This window comes from Quercus lobata, chromosome 4, assembly GCF_001633185.2.
Source record: "Quercus lobata isolate SW786 chromosome 4, ValleyOak3.0 Primary Assembly, whole genome shotgun sequence".
Classification (NCBI taxonomy): Eukaryota; Viridiplantae; Streptophyta; class Magnoliopsida; order Fagales; family Fagaceae; genus Quercus; species Quercus lobata.
Window position 1 is genome coordinate 66,574,849 of NC_044907.1, and position 21,239 is coordinate 66,596,087.

The 21,239-nt window shown below is 36.8% G+C and overlaps 1 protein-coding gene and 1 pseudogene across 1 annotated transcript; both read left to right on the plus strand.

The window, feature by feature from the left end:
* Positions 1 to 1,182: 1,182 nt before the first annotated feature.
* LOC115985642 lies at positions 1,183 to 3,728 on the plus strand (annotated as a pseudogene).
* Positions 3,729 to 5,814: 2,086 nt separating this feature from the next.
* LOC115985643 lies at positions 5,815 to 14,223 on the plus strand. The gene is made up of 4 exons (XM_031108563.1): positions 5,815 to 5,905; positions 7,324 to 7,412; positions 13,738 to 13,788; positions 13,909 to 14,223. Exons 1-4 carry the CDS (start codon positions 5,815 to 5,817, stop codon positions 14,221 to 14,223), a joined length of 546 nt encoding a protein of 181 aa, XP_030964423.1.
* Positions 14,224 to 21,239: the final 7,016 nt, after the last annotated feature.

The following is a 21,239-nucleotide window of genomic DNA, read 5'->3' on the forward strand; positions in this document are numbered from 1 at the left end:
TGTTTATAATTTAATTTATCGTAGCTAATGTTGCTACAATGATTTTTCTTTGTTTCTAAAAAAAAGAAAAGGTTATTTTCCTTTTTTTCATTTTTTTAATTTTATTTTTAAAGAAAGATAGATTAATACTTTATTGCCTCAAACTCAAGTGCTTTTACATCTCCATTTAGTTGGTCCATTAGATAGCCAGGGGCCTCCTCTACATACAAACTTTTCATTGCACTGTGAATATATATCTAGCAAATTTATGAGCTGATTTGTTGGCATCCCTCCTTATTTCCGTAGCCAACTTCCTAGTAGCAAAAACTGTGCAGCGCTTTTTTCTTTTCAATCAAATTAGCAAGAACAGTCCTAATCCTTAAAAGTTGCTGTGTCAAATTAAAATTGGTCTTAAACTCATTAAAATAGTCACTTGCTTCTCGATCTGGCTACATCACTTTGTGGCCTGTTCCATAGTTCAAACACCCCTTTGATTTCTGTGACACCATATCCTCCAAGCTGTCATGAGAAATTGCTCTTGAAATCTAGACACTACTCCAATTCTAACTTTTCAAGATTTATTTTAGTACAGGACAAGATTTTTTTGGAACTTATAACTCCATGTTGCATGAACTTCATTCATTTTACAACTTTAATGATTTGAATCCCTTTTATCTACCTTATGGAAGCACATATTCCCTTGATTTCACTTAGAGTCCGTTTGGATACAGCTGAAAACTGAAACTGAAAACTGAAAAATACTGTAGCAAAATAATTTTTAAATATGTGAATAATACCGTGGGACCTATTTTTAATAAAAAATTGCTGAAAAGTGAGGTTTGTGGGTCCCGTGAACAGTGCACGGAACACATTAATGTGGCTGAAAATTGTTTGACAAGTCAAATATTGTGGCTACTGTTCATGAACAGTAGCCATAACAGTAAAATTTGTCTCTAAAACGCGTGAAAAAAAAAAAATGCCAGATGCAGACACGTTCAGCCGAATCCAAACATACACTTAATGTAATAAGAAGTAATACTTAATTTGATGGTTGCAGAGAATCCCTCCAAAGTTTGTGCTAGATTTAGGGGATGAGCTTTCCACTTCAGCCACACTCATTGTTCCCAACGGTGATACTTGGAAAGTAGGATTGTTGAAAGCTGAGCTGCTGAGGGGAGCATTTGGAAATAGGACACTAAATAAATGCATTTGAAGGAGTCTCAACAGCATTGCCTTGTGGATATGAAACCTATTAGCATTGACATTGGGCTTGCCTTTGTGCTTGTATCCAGGTGGATACCCATGGAGTTTGTAGCACTTGTCCACAGTGTGTCCAAGCATGTTGCAGTGAGTACATAAAGGTCTCTCCTACTTATTACCACCCTAATTACCAGAATTACATTTGGTGTTAGCATACATTGCAACTGAATTAGGCCTTGGTGTGAAGGTAGAACCATGTCCAATGTTCTTATGAGACTCTTCTTGAAGAACCAAAACATACACCTTGCTTATTGAGGAAAATGGCTTAGACATCAGAATTTGACTCCTCACAGTCTCAAAATTCTCATTTAGCCCCATTAAGAACCTTATAACATAGGCCTTATCATGTGCAACACTTAGAGTATTCATTGCTCCACAAGTACATGCTGGTAATGGTTCATAATGAAGCAATTGATCCCAAAGCAGGCTTTACGTCGATAACCTTGATTTGAGAAGAATAGAGTTAGGAACATTTTTGGACTTTATGTTCTTTGTTGGGCTGATACATTTGACCCAGAATTATGTTTCTTCACTATATTGAAATATTATGATGTGTTTGGATACCGCTTATTTTGCTGAAACTGAAAAGTTATTACTGAAAGTACTATAGACAAAGGTAAAAATTAGTTGAAATAATACAGTGGGGCTCATAAATAGTGCCAAAAAGTGCAGTGAGGCTCATGAATAGTAGCACTTGTCCACAATGTGCCCAAGCATGTTACGGTGAGTACATAAAGGTCTCTCCTTCTTATTACTACCCTAATTACCAAAATTACCTTTGGTGTTAGCATACATTGCAACTAAATTAGGCCTTGGTGTGAAGGTAAGAACCATGTCCAATGTTCTTATGAGACTCTTCTTGAAGAACCAAAACATACACCTTGCTTACTGAGGAAAATGGCTTAGACATGAGAATCTGACTCCTCACTGTCTCTAAATTCTCATTTAGCCCCATCAAGAACCTCATAACATAGGCCTTATCATGTGCAACACTTAAGTCTTCATTGCTCCACAAGTACATACTGGTAATGGTTCGTAATGAAACAATTGATCCCAAAGCAAGCTTTACGTCGGTGACCTTGATTTGAGAATAACAGAGTAAGGAACATTTTTGGACTTTGTGTTCTTTGTTGGGCTGATACATTTGACTTAGAATTATGCTTTTCCGCTATATTAAAATATTAGGATGTGTTTGGATACCGCTTATTTTATTGAAACTGAAAAATTATTACTGAAAGTACTGTAGATAAAGATAAAAGTTAGTTGAAATAATACAGTGGGGCTCATAAATAGTGCCAAAAAGTGCAGTGAGACCCATGAATAGTAGCAAAAATAAGTTGAACAGTGAAATAATTTTCATTTATAGCATCTGTTTGGATACAGCTTATTTTGCTAAAAACTGAAAACACTGTAGCAAAATAATTTTTAAATGTGTAAATGGTACTGTGGGATCCATTTTTAATATTTTTTTTGAATAAAGTAGTTTTGGGGCTTGTGAACAGTGCGTGCACAATGTCTCCAGCACAGTGTAATCTAAGTGCATGAACAATGCAAGTTACCTTTCACAAGCCTAAATGTACTATTCATGCCCTATGAACAGTGCAAGAGGCGCTAAAATAAAAATGCAGGGGGAGAAAACGCAAATCCAAACACTCACATAATCCCAATCCAAACGCATGCTTAGGTGTTGTTTGGTATATGCACTTAAAAGCTAAAATTTGTTGTTTGAAACATGTGTAGAAATACGTGTGGGTGAAAAAATATGTAAAAATACGCGTAATGTTGTTTAAAAATTGAAAATTATTATTTGAAAACATGTACCAAACACCCCCTTAATTCCTTTATTTTTTTTTTTCAAGGTTGCTCTGATTAAAAGATGTTTTCTCCCTTTGGAAAGATTGTAGCGGAAGACTTTCTGTGGCATACTTGTGGCCCAAAACGCGGTGAGCCACGAGGCTTTGCTTTCATCCAGTATAGCACAAAAGAGGTAAGCTGATTGCTTTTTCAAAATTTTTTTTTTTGTTTTTTGTTTTTGTTTTTGGTTTTGTTTTTGTTTTTGTTTTTTTGTTTTGTTTTTTTGTTTTTTTTTCTTTTTGTGTTTTTCTTTTTTTCTTTTTTGTTTTTTTTTTTTTTTTTTTTTTTTTTTCAAGCATTTCCTGATTCCCACCATTAAAGTAAGTATGCAGGAAGCTAAATTGGCCAAGGAGAAGATGCATGGAAAATTAGCTTTTGGGTGCCCGTTGGTTGTCCGTCTTGTTAGTGAGAAATACTTGGTGGAAACAGCAAAGAAGTTGTCCAAAGGTGTGGGTGACTCACATAAGACAAGCCTTTCTAGTAGTAGTTTAGGACAGATGAGTCGAACTGCAAAAATTGCTGCAATCAAGAACAAATTAAAAGCTTTGGAGGAGGATAGCTCTATTTCGAAGAAGCTAGCTAAAAGCATCTCTACTAGTGAAAGTTTGGATGGGCCCTTTGGCAAAAGATGTTAAGAAATTGTAATTAGGGTAGAATTCTATCTAACCAAGAGATTCTACAAAACCTTTTACCAGACTTTAGAACTTGTGAGGTATTAGCATGGTGCTGAAATTGAAATGATTTCAGAATTTCATGTGATATTCCATGATGTTGTAATTGTCAATGGAATGCTTGTCAATCAAATTCTGATCCTGGCGTTGATAGTGCAAAGCAATTGTGAATTTGAGTTCTGGGCTCCTTTGTTAGAGCTTATTTTCAACTTTTAAATTATATTCAACTAAAATGTAAAGATACGAATAGCAACCTTAAAGTCGAGGGTTGAAATTGAAAGATGGTCATGAAAATGAACCTTTTGAGTTGGACCTAGGAAGGAAATTGAAGAGGGAAAATGAATGTCAATGGATCTGGAAATCATCTCATTAATAATTTTCTTATGCATTCTGCATAGGCATATCTGTAATATGTCTTTAATAACATGTGGAACTTTTAGTTGAATGAATTAAGAAAGACATGTTGTATGTACTATGTGAAAAGTTATCCTATGAGACGGTCACGAGACATCTCTCTCATGATGTGTGTATTTCACATATAATGTTAGAAATGTCTCATGAGATACTTTCAGAAATTACAATTTGAGGGAGGGGTTTATAGATTCACTAATCACTATTAGTTCTTAATGGGTTGATGATAAGACTTATGTTATCAAATCACCAAGCTCATTTTGTTATTAGTCGGTAAAATTAGCAAGTAATTACCAATTACGGGGCTTTAGGCCACAAGTCACCCACAAATCTCATGCTAGCTCACCTGTTAACTGAAGTGGACTAAGAGATCATAATTTGCCATATAGTTATAGGAGAGGGCATAGTAAAGATTGCCATATAAAATAGGTACAAGAGAGGGCATGATAAAGGCTGTCATATAAAATACGTATAGGGAAGAGCATGCTAAAGGCTGTGGTTCTAGAATAACTGGTGAAATAGACAATCCTCAATGAAGTAATTGTAGTATCACATAAAAAAGCCATAACTTTTGCCACAACTATCCTATGTGACAGACTGTGACGGATTGCATATCACTTTTGTATGAATCCACCATTTTTTCTTTATCACTCACAATCTGCCATGTACAATTGTTGTAAGAGCGTGGTTTTATGACGCGTTCTTAGAATTTTTTGCTCCCAACAAGTCAAAACTACCTTCTTCTTTTTTCTTTTTCTTTTTTAATTATTTTATTTTATAATATTTGATGGGATCTACGTAGGTAAAATATTCTAGCAAGTCTCAAACAGGCTACTAGTCCACTGAGTCCCCAAGTTGGCAGAGAGGCCTCGCTCTCCGGAGGAGAATTTGCTTGACAGTGGCGAAGATGTTACATCTTCCTTCTCCGACTGTCTTTTCTCCCAACTCCAACTCTAAGTTCCAACGCTCACATTTCCCTTCCCGCTAAATCCATCAACCATCATCACTTCAATTCAAGCTCAACCTCATCATTTATCATCAGCTTCTTCATCTTCCAAAACCTTTCTATCTCCTCCTTTAATTACCACCAAACCCAGTTCGATTCGATCAGTAGCAGCTCGGTCCCTCTCCAATCTCCCTCTCATTTCTCCTAATGACCACTGGGGCACCTGGACCTCTCTCTTCGCCATTGGTGCTTAGGGTATCTGGTAACTCTCTCTCTCTCATAGTTTTTTAGTTTTCTCTAAGGACCCAAATGAGGAAAGTTTGTAAAAATGAAATAAAATTACATGTAAACTTGAATTTTGTGTTGTATATACTGTTTTGCTTTTGGTCAAAACAAGAAGGAAAAGTAAAAGGTTGCTCCCAGCTAAGCTACTGGTTGTACTGGTTGCAAATAAGGAAAGTTGTTGCTAGTGTTCTTTAAGCTAAATTAATTTATTTTATATATTTGTAACTACTTGTTAAGAAGAAGTTGTGTATATGGTTTGGTTGAAATTGAAGTTCGGAGAAGACTAAGATTGGAAGTATACTGAGTGGTGCTTTAGTGAGCATTTTGGTAGGACTTGCAGCAAGTAATTTGGGGGTTATTGCGAATGAAGCTCCGGCATATTCTATTGTTTTGGGGTTTCTGCTCCCAATGGCCGTTCCATTGTTGTTGTTTAGAGCAGACTTGCGTCGTTTTATAAAGTCGACTGGGACACTTCTGTTGGCTTTCTTGCTAGGCTCAGGTAATACTTGTTAATATCAGAGTATGCACTATAATGTGCTTTTTATATTAAATTGTTAATCTTCCGTTACTCTGTGCTTTCTATGTATTGATAAGGAGAATGTGACCGCTTTCTAGGCTGTGATCTGTTTCAAGAATAGGTGCATTACTGGTCAATTAAGTAATCATCTCAAATAATGGAATTACTATATGCTACTTGTTAGGTAAGCTCAATTAGCGCTAGGTCTGTATTAATATTGGTTTTTAAAAGGACATGCAGATCAATGTGTAGCTTAGATTTTGCAGGGATTTTCAATTTATAATTATAAATCAGCCTTTTTTATTCTAGTGGAAAATTTGGGAGGTTAATTAAAATTATATATTTTCAGAACAGATGTAAAAACATAGAAGAAGAAACTGAATCTGCAAATTCTCTTCCAATGCTTGCTACTTTTTTCTATTCAAATTAATTTGACCTATAGTTTTTCTATTTCTTTCTAGGCTAGCTGACCGAAGGCTTAGGTCCATAGTTTTTAGTGGACTACGTGTGATGGATCTTAGTGATAGAGCGATTACTTTGAGACTAACTTCATTTGCAATGTAGTAAGTCCCTTCAAGTAAATGATCTGGTTTCTCTAGTTTTTCCCTTGTGGTTCTGTAATTAGTTCATTCATATTTTATCAAATGTTCTTTTATTTCTTTGCCTTTTTGGGTGCGATAAAGGTTGAACCTAGTGCACAAAGCTTCCACTTTTGTGGGGGTGTAGGAGAGGTTAGTAGGTAGCCTTACCCCCATTTTTTTGGAGGATGCTTTACAATATAGAAAAAGATTTTATGTGGATTGTAGTTACCTATCAGATAATTCATCTAAATTTGGGAAGAAATGAAGCAAGTGTTAATTTGAAGGCAACCATGCAACCAAGCCCTGTCAAAATCACCTTACCGAAACCTTTGTTTCATGTATTTGTGGCCAATATATTTCACTCTATGTATCTACATATGGGTGGGCTTGGCTTTTTATTTATTGTAGGATTATAGAGCAGTGTGGTAGTTATGACTTGTGCTTTGGGAAATGTTAAGAATATTATTCAAGTAATCACTCATATAGTCAACTTTTCCTTGTGTTCGATTTTTCTCTACATACACTGATATAGAGTCTTGTTGACATCATTTGCCTTTTGCTTTGTTCATATTATTGTTGCAACAACAGTTGCAACAGTGGTGGCATATGTGTTTGGACCAATGCGATGACTAGGTCAAGATAGTTGGAAAATAGCAGCTGCACTCATGGGCAGACATATTGGTAGAGGTAATTTGAATAAGCTTCTCACTACGATATATCTATTTAGTTGTGATATTCTCTTGCTTTTCTCATTTATCTTCCCAAGTTCTGTGTCATGACTGACACTTCCTTTTTTTTTCTTTTTGAGATGTTGTGTAGCTGTCAACTACGTTGCCATATCTGAAGCCCTTTGTGTTTCTCCATCAGTTTTGGCTGCTGGTCTAGCTGCTGATAATGTCATCTGTGCAGTATATTTTATGACATTGTTTGCGTTAGCTTCTAAAATACCTCCTGAGACTTCAATGTCAACTAATGGTGCAAAAAATTATATGTTGTTGTGGTTAACTTTGTCATTGTGCTATGTCATTGGTTCAGCTCTCTTGTACTCAGTAGTTCTCCTTTAATCCTTAAATCGAATAAAATGCAAATTAGGCTCTCTAAGTTTGGGTTGGTTTTGATTGTGGTCCTTAACATTTCAAAATTGGAATTTAGTCCATGATGTCTGATAGTGTTTTAAATCTCGTCATTCCTTTCATGTCAGTTAAGAGGTGGCTGTTTAGTCCCAAATTAAAATCACCCCAAACTTAAGAGTGTGTAAATTACATTTTAGTTCTGTAAATCCTTTTCCATCTTATTGTAACGTATGATTTTGCATCCATCACCCTTTTTTTATAACTAATATCTCTCGAATCTCAAGTTGTTTATGTCCTCTCTATTAATGAGTTTAGTAATCAAATATGAAAGTAGCAGGTAAACGTAATTGTATTACCATAATAGTTAATGAAATCTGGAACTTTGACAGATGTTGCAATGGATGTTGATTCTGAGCCTGGCAACAAACTGCCTGTGCTATGAATGGCTACAGCCCTTGCTGTGTCCCTTGCCATCTACAAGACCAGCACTTTCCACGCAAAATATTTTGGAATTCAAGGGGGTGTAGGGAATTTAACCAAAATCCCAACCTGTGAGAAACAAAATAAATAGAGAAAACACACGCCAAAGAAAAGAATCACACGCACAAGACAATATTTACGTGGTTCGGCAATTTGCCTACGTCCACGGAGTTGCAGGGATTTCACTATTATTAGGAAAGATACAACAGTGCACAAAAACACTCTCAAGAAACCCAAATCCCAATTACACCCTAACACTCTCTCACAGGAAAAAATAAGAATAGAAGCTGGCTGTCTCTCTTTTCTCTATTTTCTCTCATGCAGCTGCTCACTAGGTTAATTGGAATTTCTCTTAAATCAATTATCTTCATACTAGCTGCATATAATAAAGCACGCACACACACACACACACACACACACACACACACACATATATATATATATATATATTATAAAGTTGGTAGAGTGGGATTCCTAATACAACTTGTATTAGGTCAATTTTATGGTCGGATTGGGCTTGGTTGGGCCTTATGGGCTTGTGGCAAAATTCAAGCCACACTAACAAATCTCCACCTTGGCTTGAATTGATCAAGCTACATTAGAAAACTCCTCCATCAGCTCCACCTTAGCCCTTAAGGGCTCACAAGCTACAAACATCAACCACAATCCTCCATAACACAATCCCTCATCCCTGCAACTCATCCTCCTGTCCTTAAGCTAGAAGACCAATTAAAGCTGCGCACAACTTCAACTTCTCAATAGTGACACCCTTAGTCAACATGTCTGCCAGGTTCTTAGATCCACAAATCTTCTCAAGCATTACCAACTTATCTTCAACAAGGTAACGGATAAAGTGGTATTTTGTCTGTAGGTGCTTCGACTTTGAATGAAAAGCCGAATTTTTGGCAAGAAAGATTGCACTCTAACTGTCACTGTGTAGAATGCCCATCTCCTGCTTCTTACCCAATTCATCTAAGAAACCATGTAGCCAAATCATCTCCTTTCCAGCTTCAATTGCTGCAACATACTCAGCTTCTATACTAGACAAAGTGACAATCTTTTGTAGATTTGAAGCCCATGATATTGCTGTACCACCCAGAGTAAAAACAAACCCAGTAGTACTCTTTCTACTGTCAATATCACCAGCAAAATCAGCATCTACATAACCCTGCAGTTTCAAACTTGCACCTGTGAAGTAAAGACATGTATCTGATGAACCCTTTAGATATCTCAGAATCCACTTGACTGCCTCCCAATGTTGCTTTCCAGGCCTACTCATGAATTTGCTCACAACTTCCACTGCATGTGCAATGTTTGGCCTTGTACACACCATAGCATCCATTAAGCTGCCGATAGCTAAGGCATAGGGCACCTTGCTCATGTGGTCTCTTTCTTCTTCTGTCTTTGATGACTGTTCTTTGCTTAGTTTGAAATGACTACCCAAGGGTGTGCTCACTGGTTTAGCTTCATTCATGTTGAACCTGCTGAGAAATTTCTTCACATACTCTGACTGTGAAAGTTTTAATATACCATTAGCCTTGTCTCTAATGATTCTCATACCAAGGATTTGCTTTGCAGCTCCCAAATCCTTCATTGCAAACTGTTTGGACAATTGCTTCTTCAGATTATTAATCTCTTCAATGGTAGACCTTACAATAAGCATATCATCCACATACAACAGTAATATGATATAAGAATTGTCAAAAGACTTAACATAGCAACAATAATCAACTTCACATCTCTTGAACCCAATTCTATGCATAAAACTGTCAAATTTCTTGTACCACTGTCTAGGAGCTTGTTTTAGGCCATACAAGCTCTTTTTCAGTTTGCAAACTAGATTCTCTTGTCCTTGAGCAATGAACCCTTCTGGCTAAATCATGTAAAGGTCTTCCTCCAAATCACCATGAAGGAATGCTGTCTTCACATCTAAATGCTCAAGATGTAAATTTTCTGCAGCCACCATTCCAGTACCAGTCTGATTGTTGACATCTTTACAACTGGAGAAAATATCTCTGTGTAGTCAATGCCTTCCTTCTGCTAGAACCCTTTAACAACTAATCTGGCCTTGTAACGTTTGCTACCATCATGCTGATTCTTTATTCTATATACCCACTTGTTGTGCAAAGCCTTCTTTCCTACTGGCAATTCAGTCAATTCCCATGTTTAATTCCCCAACAAGGAATTCATCTCATCCTTCATGGTTAACTCCCACTTGCTTGAATTTTCATCTTGCAAAGCTTCATCATAACACTCTGGCTCACCACCATTAGTCAACAGGAGATAATTTAAAGTGGGTGAATAACGCTGTGGAGGTCTAATGTTCCTAGAAGATCTGCGGACTTCAGCTACAGGTGTACTCAGATCTACCTGTGAATTTACATTCTCCTTATCTTCTTCACCCCTTTTCTGGATAGTACCTTCAGTCAATTCATCTAAGTTGACAAACTCAGATTTCTTTTGATCTATCTCTGTAACATCTGACACTATAGTTAACCTGTCCTTGTACATAACCTGTTCATTAAATATCACATTTCTACTTCTGATGATTTTCTTGTTTTGTTCATCCCAAAACCTATAGCCAAATTTCTCATCACCATAGCCAATGAAAAAACATATTTTAGACTTTGCATCAAGTTTACTATGAGCATCAGAATCAATATGAATATAAGAAATACAACCAAAAACTTTTAAGTGTGAAAACTTTACCTCTTTACCGCTCCAAACCTTCTCAGGAAGTCTGAACTCCATGGGAACTGAAGGTCCTCGGTTTATCAGGTAAGCTACAGTGCTAACAACATCAGCCCAAAAAGTTTTTGGTAGTCCAGCATGCAACCTCATACTCCTAGCACCTTCTTCACCCCTTTTCTAGACAGTACCTTCAATCAATTTATCTAAGTTGACAAACTCAGATTTCTTTTTATCTATCTCTATAACATCTGACACTACAGTTGACTTGTCCTTGTACATAACCTGTTCATTAAATATCACATTTCTACTTCTGATGATTTTCCTGTTTTGTTCATCCCAAAACCTATAGCCAAATTTCTCATCACCATAGCCAATGAAAAAACATATTTTAGACTTTGCATCAAGTTTACTATGAGCATCAGAATCAATATGAACATAAGAAACACAACCAAAAACTTTTAAGTGTAAAATCTTTACCTCTTTATTGCTCCAAACCTCCTCAGAAAGTCTGAACTCCATGGGAACTGAAGGTCCTCGGTTTATCAGGTAAGCTGCAGTGCTAACAACATCAGCCCAAAAAGATTTTGGTAGTCCAGCATGCAACCTCATACTCCTAGCACGCTTATTGAGAGTTCTGTTCATGCGCTCAGCTACACCATTCTACTGTGGTGTCCCAGGAATGGTCTTCTCCATCCTAATTCCCTGTGCAGCACAATACTCACTGAACCCTCCATCTATGTACTCTCCTTCATTATCTGACCTCAAACATTTTACTTTCAAACCTGTTTCTGTCTCAACCATGGCCTTCCACTTCTTAAAGGTTTCAAATACATTTGATTTATTTTTCAGAAAATAAACTCATACCTTTCTGCTTGAGTCATCAATGAAAGTAATGTAGTACCTTGAACCTCCAAGGGATGCAACCGGAGAAGGCCCTCACAAATCAGTGTGTACTAACTCCAATTTTTCAGCCTTCGGTGTCCTGCCAGTTTTCAAGAAACTCACATTTTTCTGCTTTTCTAAGATGCAACTTTCACACATGTCAAAATCAATGGACTTCAATTCTGGTAGTTTTTCTTTTGACAGCAACATCTTCATCTCTTTCTCACTCATATGACCAAATCTGCGGTAACATAGGCTTGTATCATTACTTGCATCAGCAACTGCAATTGTGTCTCTTGGACTTGAGATCATGTACAGAGTACCAGTCTTCTTTCCACGAGCCAATACCCTAACTCCCTTTGTAACCTTCCAAGTACCACCAACAAATAGTATTTCATGTCCTTCATCATCAAGTTGTCCAACAGAAATTAGATTCCTCCTCAGGTCAGGAATATGTCGAACCTTCTCCAGTAACCAAACAGGTCCATTGGGCAACACTATCTGGACATCTTCCATACCTACAATATCCAAGGCTGAACCATCAGCCAAATACACCTTACCAAAATCACCTGCAACATAATTTTGTATGATTTCTCGGTGTGGAGTGGTATGAAATGAAGCTCCTGAATCCAAAACTCAATCATCAAGTGGACTGTCTACTGCAAGAAGTAATGCATCCTATACCTCTTCTGTTACAGCATTAGCAGAATCATCTTCATTCTTCTTCTTAGGACTTTTGCATTAATTCCTAAAGTGACCTGTTTTCCCACAATTCCAGTATTGTACTTGTTGGCCTGATCTAGATTTACTTCTGTTCCGATTAGAATTTCTGGATTTTGATCTGCCCCGATTTGAATTTCTGTTATTACCTCTGCCTCTTGTCTCAAGGTTTAGGGCAGAACTAGATCCTGAGGTTTCGCCTGCATCTCTTCAGCGAATCTCCTCAGCCAGAATTAAATCTCGTATATCATTGTACTTGAGCGTTTCCTTTCCTGTAGAATTGCTTACTGCCATCCTCATTGCCTCCCAACTATTTGGCAAAGAAGCCAAAACGATCAATGCACGGATCTCTTCATCAAAATCAATTTCTACATACGACAATTGATTTGTGATAGTGTTAAATTCATTCAGATGCTGTGCCACTGATGCATTCTCTGCCATCTTCAGATTGAATAGTTTCTTCATTAAGTGCACTTTATTGTTTGCTGACGGCTTTTCATACATACCAGACAAAGCCTTCATCAGATCTGCTGTGGTCTTCTCCTTTACAACATTGTGTGCAACAGACCTAGACAGAGTTAACATAATAACTCCTAGTACCTGTCTGTCAAGAAGAGCCCATTCCTCAACCTTCATAGCCTCAGGTTTTGTCCTTAAAAGAGGCAGATGCAATCTCCTCCCATAGAGATAATCTTCAATCTGCATCCTCCAATACACGAAGTCTGTGCCATTAAACTTTTCTATTCTAGACACCTTTCTTGCTTCCTCTGCCATTGCTCCCACTCAGACCTAACTCTAGGCTCTGATACCAGTTGTAGGGAATTTATCCAAAATCCCAACCTGTGAGAAACAAAATAAATAGAGAAAACACACGCCAAAGAAAAGAATCACACACACAAGACAATATTTATGTGGTTCGGCAATTTGCCTACGTCCATGGAGTTGCAGGGATTTCACTATTATCAGGAAAGATACAATAGTGCACAAGAACACTCTCAAGAAACCCAAATCCCAATTACACCCTAGCATTCTCTCATAGAAAAAAAATAAGAATAGAAGCTGGCTACCTCTCCTTTCTCTATTTTCTCTCATGCGGCTGCTCATTAGGTTAATTGGAATTTCTCTTAAATCAATTCTCTTCATACTAGCCGCATATAATAAAGCACACACACACACACACACACATATATATATATATATATATATTACTTTATAAAGTCGGCTGAGTGGGATTCCTAATACAACTTGTATTAGGTCAATTTTATGGCCGGATTGGGCTTGGTTGGGCCTTATGGGCTTGTGACAAAATTCAAGCCACACTAACGGGGGCAGCCTTCCAGCCATAACAACAATCGTTGTTATTCTAGCAACTGCATTTCCAAAACAGTTTGCTTATCTTGCACCATCTGGTGAGGCTATGGCTTTGATTCTAATGCAGGTGAGTTTACAAATTTAGTTGGATTTCAAAATTCCGAAAAGTAGCACTAGTTTTTGTGAAAGATGATTAAATTTTTCAGGAAGTGACTTGTTTTTGGCAACTTGTTTTCTTGATCAACAGGTATTTTTTGCTGTGATTGGTGCTAATGGAAGCATATGGAATGTCATAATCACAACACCCAGTATCTTTATATTTTCTCTAGTGCAAATAGTAGTCCATCTTGCCGTGATACTTGGGTTTGGAAAGTTCTTTCGCTTTTACTTTTGGCATCAAATGCAAATGTTGGTGGCCCTACAACGGCATGTGGAATGGCCACAGCAAAAGGGTGGAGTTCTATATATGGTTGTTCCTGGCATTCTTGCAGGAATTTTTGGAATTGCCATTGCGATTTTTCTCGGCATTGTATTTGGCGTCAAAGTGTTAAAATACATGTAAGATCTTTGTATTTTGAATGTCAAAACTGGCATGAGTTAACCAATGTAAGCTTAAGAATCTTTTAAACAAAAATGTGGATGCCACATAATCGTGAAGCCACTAAATAACCAAAAAAAAAGAAAAAAAAAAGAAAAGAAAAGAAGATGCATATTTGTTATGCATGAGATACCTTGTTTACAACAAGGGATTCAAATCTAAGTTCTTCTCATTAACTATGGGGAAAGTTGGTTGGCACTTGGCAATTTACACCAAACTAAAACTAGGGTTAAGATTTCAGAGTTGATTACTGTAAGGTTGAATTTAATCAACTATTTTATTGGTTTTATTCCATGCCAAATTTGCTTATATTTCAGCATTTAGTAACCCTATATTTAGGTGGGTTTATTGTAAGGGTAGTGAGTGAGATAGAGTGTTGATTGCTTAAGAGTGTGCAAGAAAATAGAGACTCGCGGCTTGTTCTCGCGGGTGGCTCGCGGCTTCAAGCCGCTAGACGCAGCATACATGCCAAGCGTGCCAGAAGGTGAACAGTCATGCTAGCTAGAGCACTACAGGACAAAATAAGACAACTGGCCATACGGTTATCTCGCAACTCAGTCAAGCCGCGAGGTCAAGCCACGAGCCACCCCTGTATTGTAAAACCTGACGTTTCACATTCCTCTCTCACTCCAGTATAAATACTCCTTATACCCACAAATGAAAGAGAGCTTCCAGAGAGAATTTTGAGAGAGAAACCCTAAAGAAAAATAAGATTGATTCATTTACAATCTATACATTAGAGTCTCTTCAAATTCCTCAACTTTCTTTCTTTCCATTGTCAAATCCTTGAGAGACATTTTACCAAAACCTTATTCTCACTATATTCATCACTGTGAGAGGGCTGTTTGGTTTTCTGGGAAGCAGTTAGGAAGGAACCAATCTACATTGGTTGATGCTACGGTCTAGTAGCGGAATCCGGGAAGCTAAAAAAGAAAAAGGTTCGGCGCAATCTCGTTGGAGCAAGAAGCTTGGAGGGCTTAGGTGCACTGGGTAGATTACGCTTGGAGGGTCTATTGTTGTCCATGTATCCCAACTACATTTTCTAGTGGATTGTTTACCGCTTGGAGGGCGGCAGAGAGGTTTTACGCCGAGGGCTTCGGTTTCCTCTTCGATAACACATCGCGTGTTGTCTTTGTGACCCCCTAATTAAAAATTACGGCTCGATAGATTTTACTCTAACTTATACTAAGTGCAGAATAGAGTAAACGCGAGCGGATAAACAAACAAACTACTCTAAGCCATATTCAATATAACACAGCAATAATATGAAAGGTAAAAGAGTAGGGAAGAAGAATGCAAACACAAGATAACACGCCAATATGTTATCAAAGAGGAAAGCAAAGTACTCGGCGTAAAACCTCTCCACCACCCTCCAAGCGGTAATTGATCTACTAGACAATCAGTTGGGATACATGAGTTAGCAAGAGACCCTTCAAGCTTAATATACCTGATGCACCTAAGCCCTCCAAGCTTCTACTCCAACAAGGCTTCTTGAAACCATGTCTTGTCTAACTCTCTAGATCTCGCAATACACCCTATTGCATCCGCCAAAGCCTGGCTTCTTCCAATGCTTCTTAGTAGCAACAAAACCTCACTAAACACTTTGAAAGGGTGTGGTAAGTGTTTGGGCTATCAACCTCTCAATGGTATGGAAATGGAGAGGTAGGAGTTGAGAAAAATCCACAAACAATTGTGTAAAGAATTATTGGTATAACAATCTCTAACTCTCAAGGTTTGCGACTAGGGTTTTCTCTCAGAAGCACTCCTCAACATCTGTGGGTAATGTGAGTATAAATAGTGTAGGCACAAAAAGTGTGTATCAGAAATGACAATCTAGCAAAATAGAATATGTTGCAGGTGTCTCATGGGAAGGCCTTACCCGTGAGATACTCGTGAAAACCAGTTGTCTCCATCCTGTCCTAACTCTTCGCATTCCAATCATGTGCAGAACACATGCATCACTTCACGGAATGCTTACTCGCGAACTGCCCGTGAAAACACTTCAATCTTCAATGCCTTGAGTTTTCATACCTTCTCTCTCTCACACACATCCCTTATAAATAAATCCCACATGAAATACAACGTACAAAAGATTGAATATAATTACAATCAAATTTGGCATGGAATAAAAGCCAACAAAACACATAGTTGTAAATTACAACTTTACAATCTCCTCATTTGGCTATTCCGTGACAAAACCCCTAAAACAGGAACTCTAGACTTAAACGTGAGTTTAGGAACAGTGGTAAAACTCAATCACACCTAATCTAGAAGCTGTGAAGCACTTGCACGTATATACTTGTAACCTAAAACACTCACAGACAAACAAAACTTTCATTAAACTTATGACAAGTTGAATACATGGTACATACATAAGCACGTAAAATGTGATCAAGTTTGTAAACACTATATAACATGTAAGCATATCTTGATCAAACAAGGTCAGTCATTAAAGAATGACTACAATGAACATTTAGCAAGTAAATGCTCATCTGGATATGCAATGCAATAAAGACCAATCACAATAATCAATTGCATGTCCAACACACAACTAATGCAAAATACATGAAGTATATGCATCTAGGATACAAGATCCTACCAGGGTACACGTGTGAGGTATTTAAGACATATTAGCAATATCTTAAAAGTACAAGAGAATGCTACAAAGCATTGAGATAAGCACAAGTACTGAATATATATAAAAAATAATAATTAAAAAAAAAAAAGAAAAAAAAAGTACTTAAGCTTTAAAGAAAAGCAATAAAAATTGCAAACAAATAGCAACTACTAGCTTCTCCTCCCCCTATCAACGACACCATCTCCCCCTTTTTGTCATGGAATAGCTAGTCTTCATGTTCTTCTAGCTTCCTCTGAATTTGGTCCATCTGAATCTAGAAAGATGTGAACTTTGTGTCAAAGTGAATGTGTTGGGAGTGCATGATGGTAGGTAGTCCGGATATTTTGGTAGTAATCTCTTGGAGAGTAGCTATGATGTTGTCTCTCTGTTCATTATAAGCATGGAAGGTAGAGCTTGAACTTCCCGGAGTGGCATGACCTTCTTGCTTGGTACTCTTCTTGGTGTGATTCATACTTGCATGGAGAGTACAGGTGTTAATTGGACTTAGCTTTGGGTATAGGCGCTCATCTTCCAAGGGATGCACACCTTTGAGCTTCAAGATTTTTGAGATAAGGCAGCAAAAAGGAAGACAGTTCCTTGAAGCAGTCCATTCAACCATTTTGGCCAAGATGTGGAAAATATGAGAACACACATCAATCTTTTCGTCAGTGATCAGATCATGCAAGAATAATGTTCGACCAAGATTCATGTATCCGGTGCTTGACAACGAATAAAGGTTGCTAAATATGATCACCGTGAGTAGCCTTAATTCTGGAGATAGAGAGGCCACACTTACTGACTTCCCATGGGATGAGAACTCCAGGTTATATCCTAAAGCTTCCCAAAGAACCTCCTCATCCGGATTCAGTTCATCATATACCAGTGGTATAGGTAATATTGGCTAGTTGATGTGTAGGATTTCTTCCAAGTAGACGGATGTAATTGGGAACCTCTTCCCTCTAACCCAGCACTTGAGCTCCTCTCCTTCAATAATGGCATTGGCATAAAACTCTTTCACCAAGTTCTCGTATGCATCATCAAGATTGCAGAGAAGAAAATTCCAATCCTTAGTGGCAAACCATTTTGGAATATTGGTGTCAAGGAGAGATGGCTAGTCAGTGGCTCTTTCAGCCAATAGTAGAGCCTTTCGAAAGTAGTTCTCATAGGTCTGAAACGTAGCATAAGATCTAAACTTGTCAAGCTCATACACTCCTGTTGAAAATCGAATCCTCTTTGACTTAGGTGAAGGGTTATCAACATCAATCACAGGCTCTTTTCCTTTGCTGTTGCCTCCTTTCACGGCTGAGGTCTTGAATGGAGACATCTGCACATATAATTACCAAGCAAGAGACGAACAAGTGCAATAACACAAAAACAGAACACAAACATGATTAGTTTCATGTTAGTCCAAAACACAAGTATAAAAACTTAAAACAGAGCATAACACAGTTAAAACAATATGCTAAATGTCACGACCCAAATCCATGGAACATGAATTTAGATGCACGACTAACCTACTAAACTTATATAATTCCATAAACATAATTAATCCAAAATAAATCAATACTCCAAAGAAATAATACTCTTAAAAACCTCTTACAAAAAAAAGTCTATACACCCCAAATGGGAAATAATCTCCATAAAAACATGAATAACAAAATAAGGTAGCTAAAATTCTATAAGTCTTCAATGCATACTGAAGTCGCCTCCAACTTCTATGCTCTACCTTGCACCTTACAAAGCGACCCAACGGTTCTAAGTTTCCTACTATACTTTAATCTGAAAAATAGTAATTGATGGGGTGAGCCACACATCTAGTAAGTAATTATACAGAATACACAACGGAATAGAGTCAAGCCAGGCAAGAGTATTTTGATTTTTCACAAACTCATTTAATGATATCAAAAATAATTATTCCAACACATATAATGAATCATTTAATACAATTGTAATCACATCTTAAAATCATTAGAAACCACATACATATAATTCATCAGAGCACAGTGTCACATATACACATCACATATTCTCACATATAATCCTGTGAGCGGATACCAACATCTAACCCCTGCTGAGGGATCAACACATATTCTCACATACAATCTTGTGAGCGAATTTACACATATATCTGATATATCTGATCAATTCTAAAAACACTTATTTTGCATCACATATCACAAAGCAAAATTTATACAAAATATAATAATTCACTTGATATAAACAATTTCTTTTCAAATACAGAGGCATATCAAATATCACAATATCAAATAGAACATAAATCAAGGATGCTTGACTCTCTTAGGGAATGAATAAAAACTGAAGAGTTTATATAAATATTTTTACAATTCTTGAGTAAGTTTGAAAACCCAATTTGCTAAAAGAAACGTCTTAAATACCCTTTGAAAAATAAGAATATGACTTGAGATCACATGGTTTTAAACAAACTTAAAGAACAAGAACCGTTTTAGAAAACTTACATTGAAACTCAATTATTTTCAGAAAATAGTTTAGTTTAGAAATCATATTTTAAATGGGATTTGGACATCCAAAACTTATTTAGAATTCGAAGTATCTCTTTATTTAATAGTCAAAATTTCTCTTTTAATGATACAAAAATACTTTTGACAACTTTAGAAAATACAAGTTTGAAATACAAGTTTTTGAAAACTTTTAACTTCTAAGAACCTAATGGACAAAACTTGTGCATATTATTCATAATTACTAACAGCACTTGAATCACTCTGAAAGTCCAGTTGAAACACCCTCCAAATAGTCTCAAAATACTCTTAGATGGGACCTAGAATCAATCATGGAAATTACTTAATATCCTCCATAAAATATAAATCTTACTAACCTATACAAGCTGACTCACAAGTAAAATACTTTGTTGAACTAAATGATAGCACTAATGCCAAGCATCTCTACCCAAAAATGTGTTTCCTTGAATTTATCAAACCCATAGGCAGCAGCTAATACTATAAGATTTAAATATAGAGCCCCAAAGAAAACTGTGGGCCGAATCTATTATGACTTTGCTCAAGGACTTAATTTCATTGACCCTAATGGATTTAATACCACAATATTTTGGGATGAAATTACAATTCGGATAAAAGAAACAAATCTGTCATTAACCTTTTAAAGAATAGTAGACGATAGACCTTAAGGTATCATTTTGATTGGAATTAGTCAACACCTAGGCAATAGACCATTAAAGCTACAATAAGAAGAATAGGACCCTGACAAAAGTGAGAGATAACAAGTGACATAAGGGTGGGGTCAAGTGCAAAATTTCCAGCAAGTTAGAATTAGAGTTACGGCAACCCAAAAATTCATATGGCCCGACAAAAGTGATGCTAGCCTTATACATGGGTTTAACAATTTTGGCTTTTGCTCAAGGTCCGAACAGTGACAATCAAGATTTCTGAATAATTGAAACCACATAAAATCATAATCTAAGAAATTACCAATTCAACAATCTACACATCACTAAATTTCTTTTATAATAAAATTCTAACTCCTTAATTCTTGTTTCTAACGGTGAGAAATCATACCTTGAACAATCTAATTACCCTTTCACTTATATGTGCTATAAACTCCAAAGAAAAACCTCTTAGCCTCTTTGATAAAACCCTTTTTATGAAAATCCTTATTGTCTCTTCTTCTACCCTATAGTTTGTATTAAAGATGTGGGCTTAGTGAGGTAGCGGGCTACAATTACTAATAAAAAGAAAACCTATGGCCCATCAATTATATTTAAAAGAAAACTTAATAATAACCTCAAATAAAAGTATGCAGGGTATTACACTGAAAGTGCTAAACAATGTAAACATTAGCCAAATGTATGAATATAGCAACTGTGCATGTGTGTGTATGTGCTGTGTATGTGCTGTGCATGTGTGTGCATAAGGTAATGTAACGTGTGTGACTAGTGGGTGCCTAGTGTGTGCTAATGTGGTGCATGGCATGGCATTCAGGCACAAATTGGGCACATTGTGTAAAACACACACCTATTGACCAAAACATGTCAAACATGTTAAATCAAGAGTAAACCCAAGCAATGGAACTTATTTGAGTCCAATACAACACAAAATGCCACTTGAGCATTTTGTTAAGCACTTGGCATGCAACATTACATTGCATGAATGAACAATGCATGAACACATAGAAAAATGCCTTAATACACGCTTAAATTGCCACAAGGGGCCAACATAGATACACACAAACCAAATGGGTTACAACCAAATCAAAATTTTGAAAAACTTTTTTGGTTAAAATCAAGAACCTAACACTTTTTTGAAAAAAATCCCCAATTTTTAGAAACCTAAGTTAATTTCTGCATAATCTAAATGGAAAAGATGAAAAG

What these genes read in the sequence shown, in the direction of transcription:
- LOC115985643 (XM_031108563.1), top strand. Translation starts at nt 5,815, where the DNA reads ATGGCCGTTCCATTGTTGTTGTTTAGAGCAGACTTGCGTCGTTTTATA. An exon ending in GGCTTTCTTGCTAGGCTCAG is followed by an intron (nt 5,906 to 7,323) that starts GTAATACTTGTT and finishes GATGTTGTGTAG; the next exon opens with CTGTCAACTACGTTGCCATA. An exon ending in TGGCTTTGATTCTAATGCAG is followed by an intron (nt 13,789 to 13,908) that starts GTGAGTTTACAA and finishes CTTGATCAACAG; the next exon opens with GTATTTTTTGCTGTGATTGG.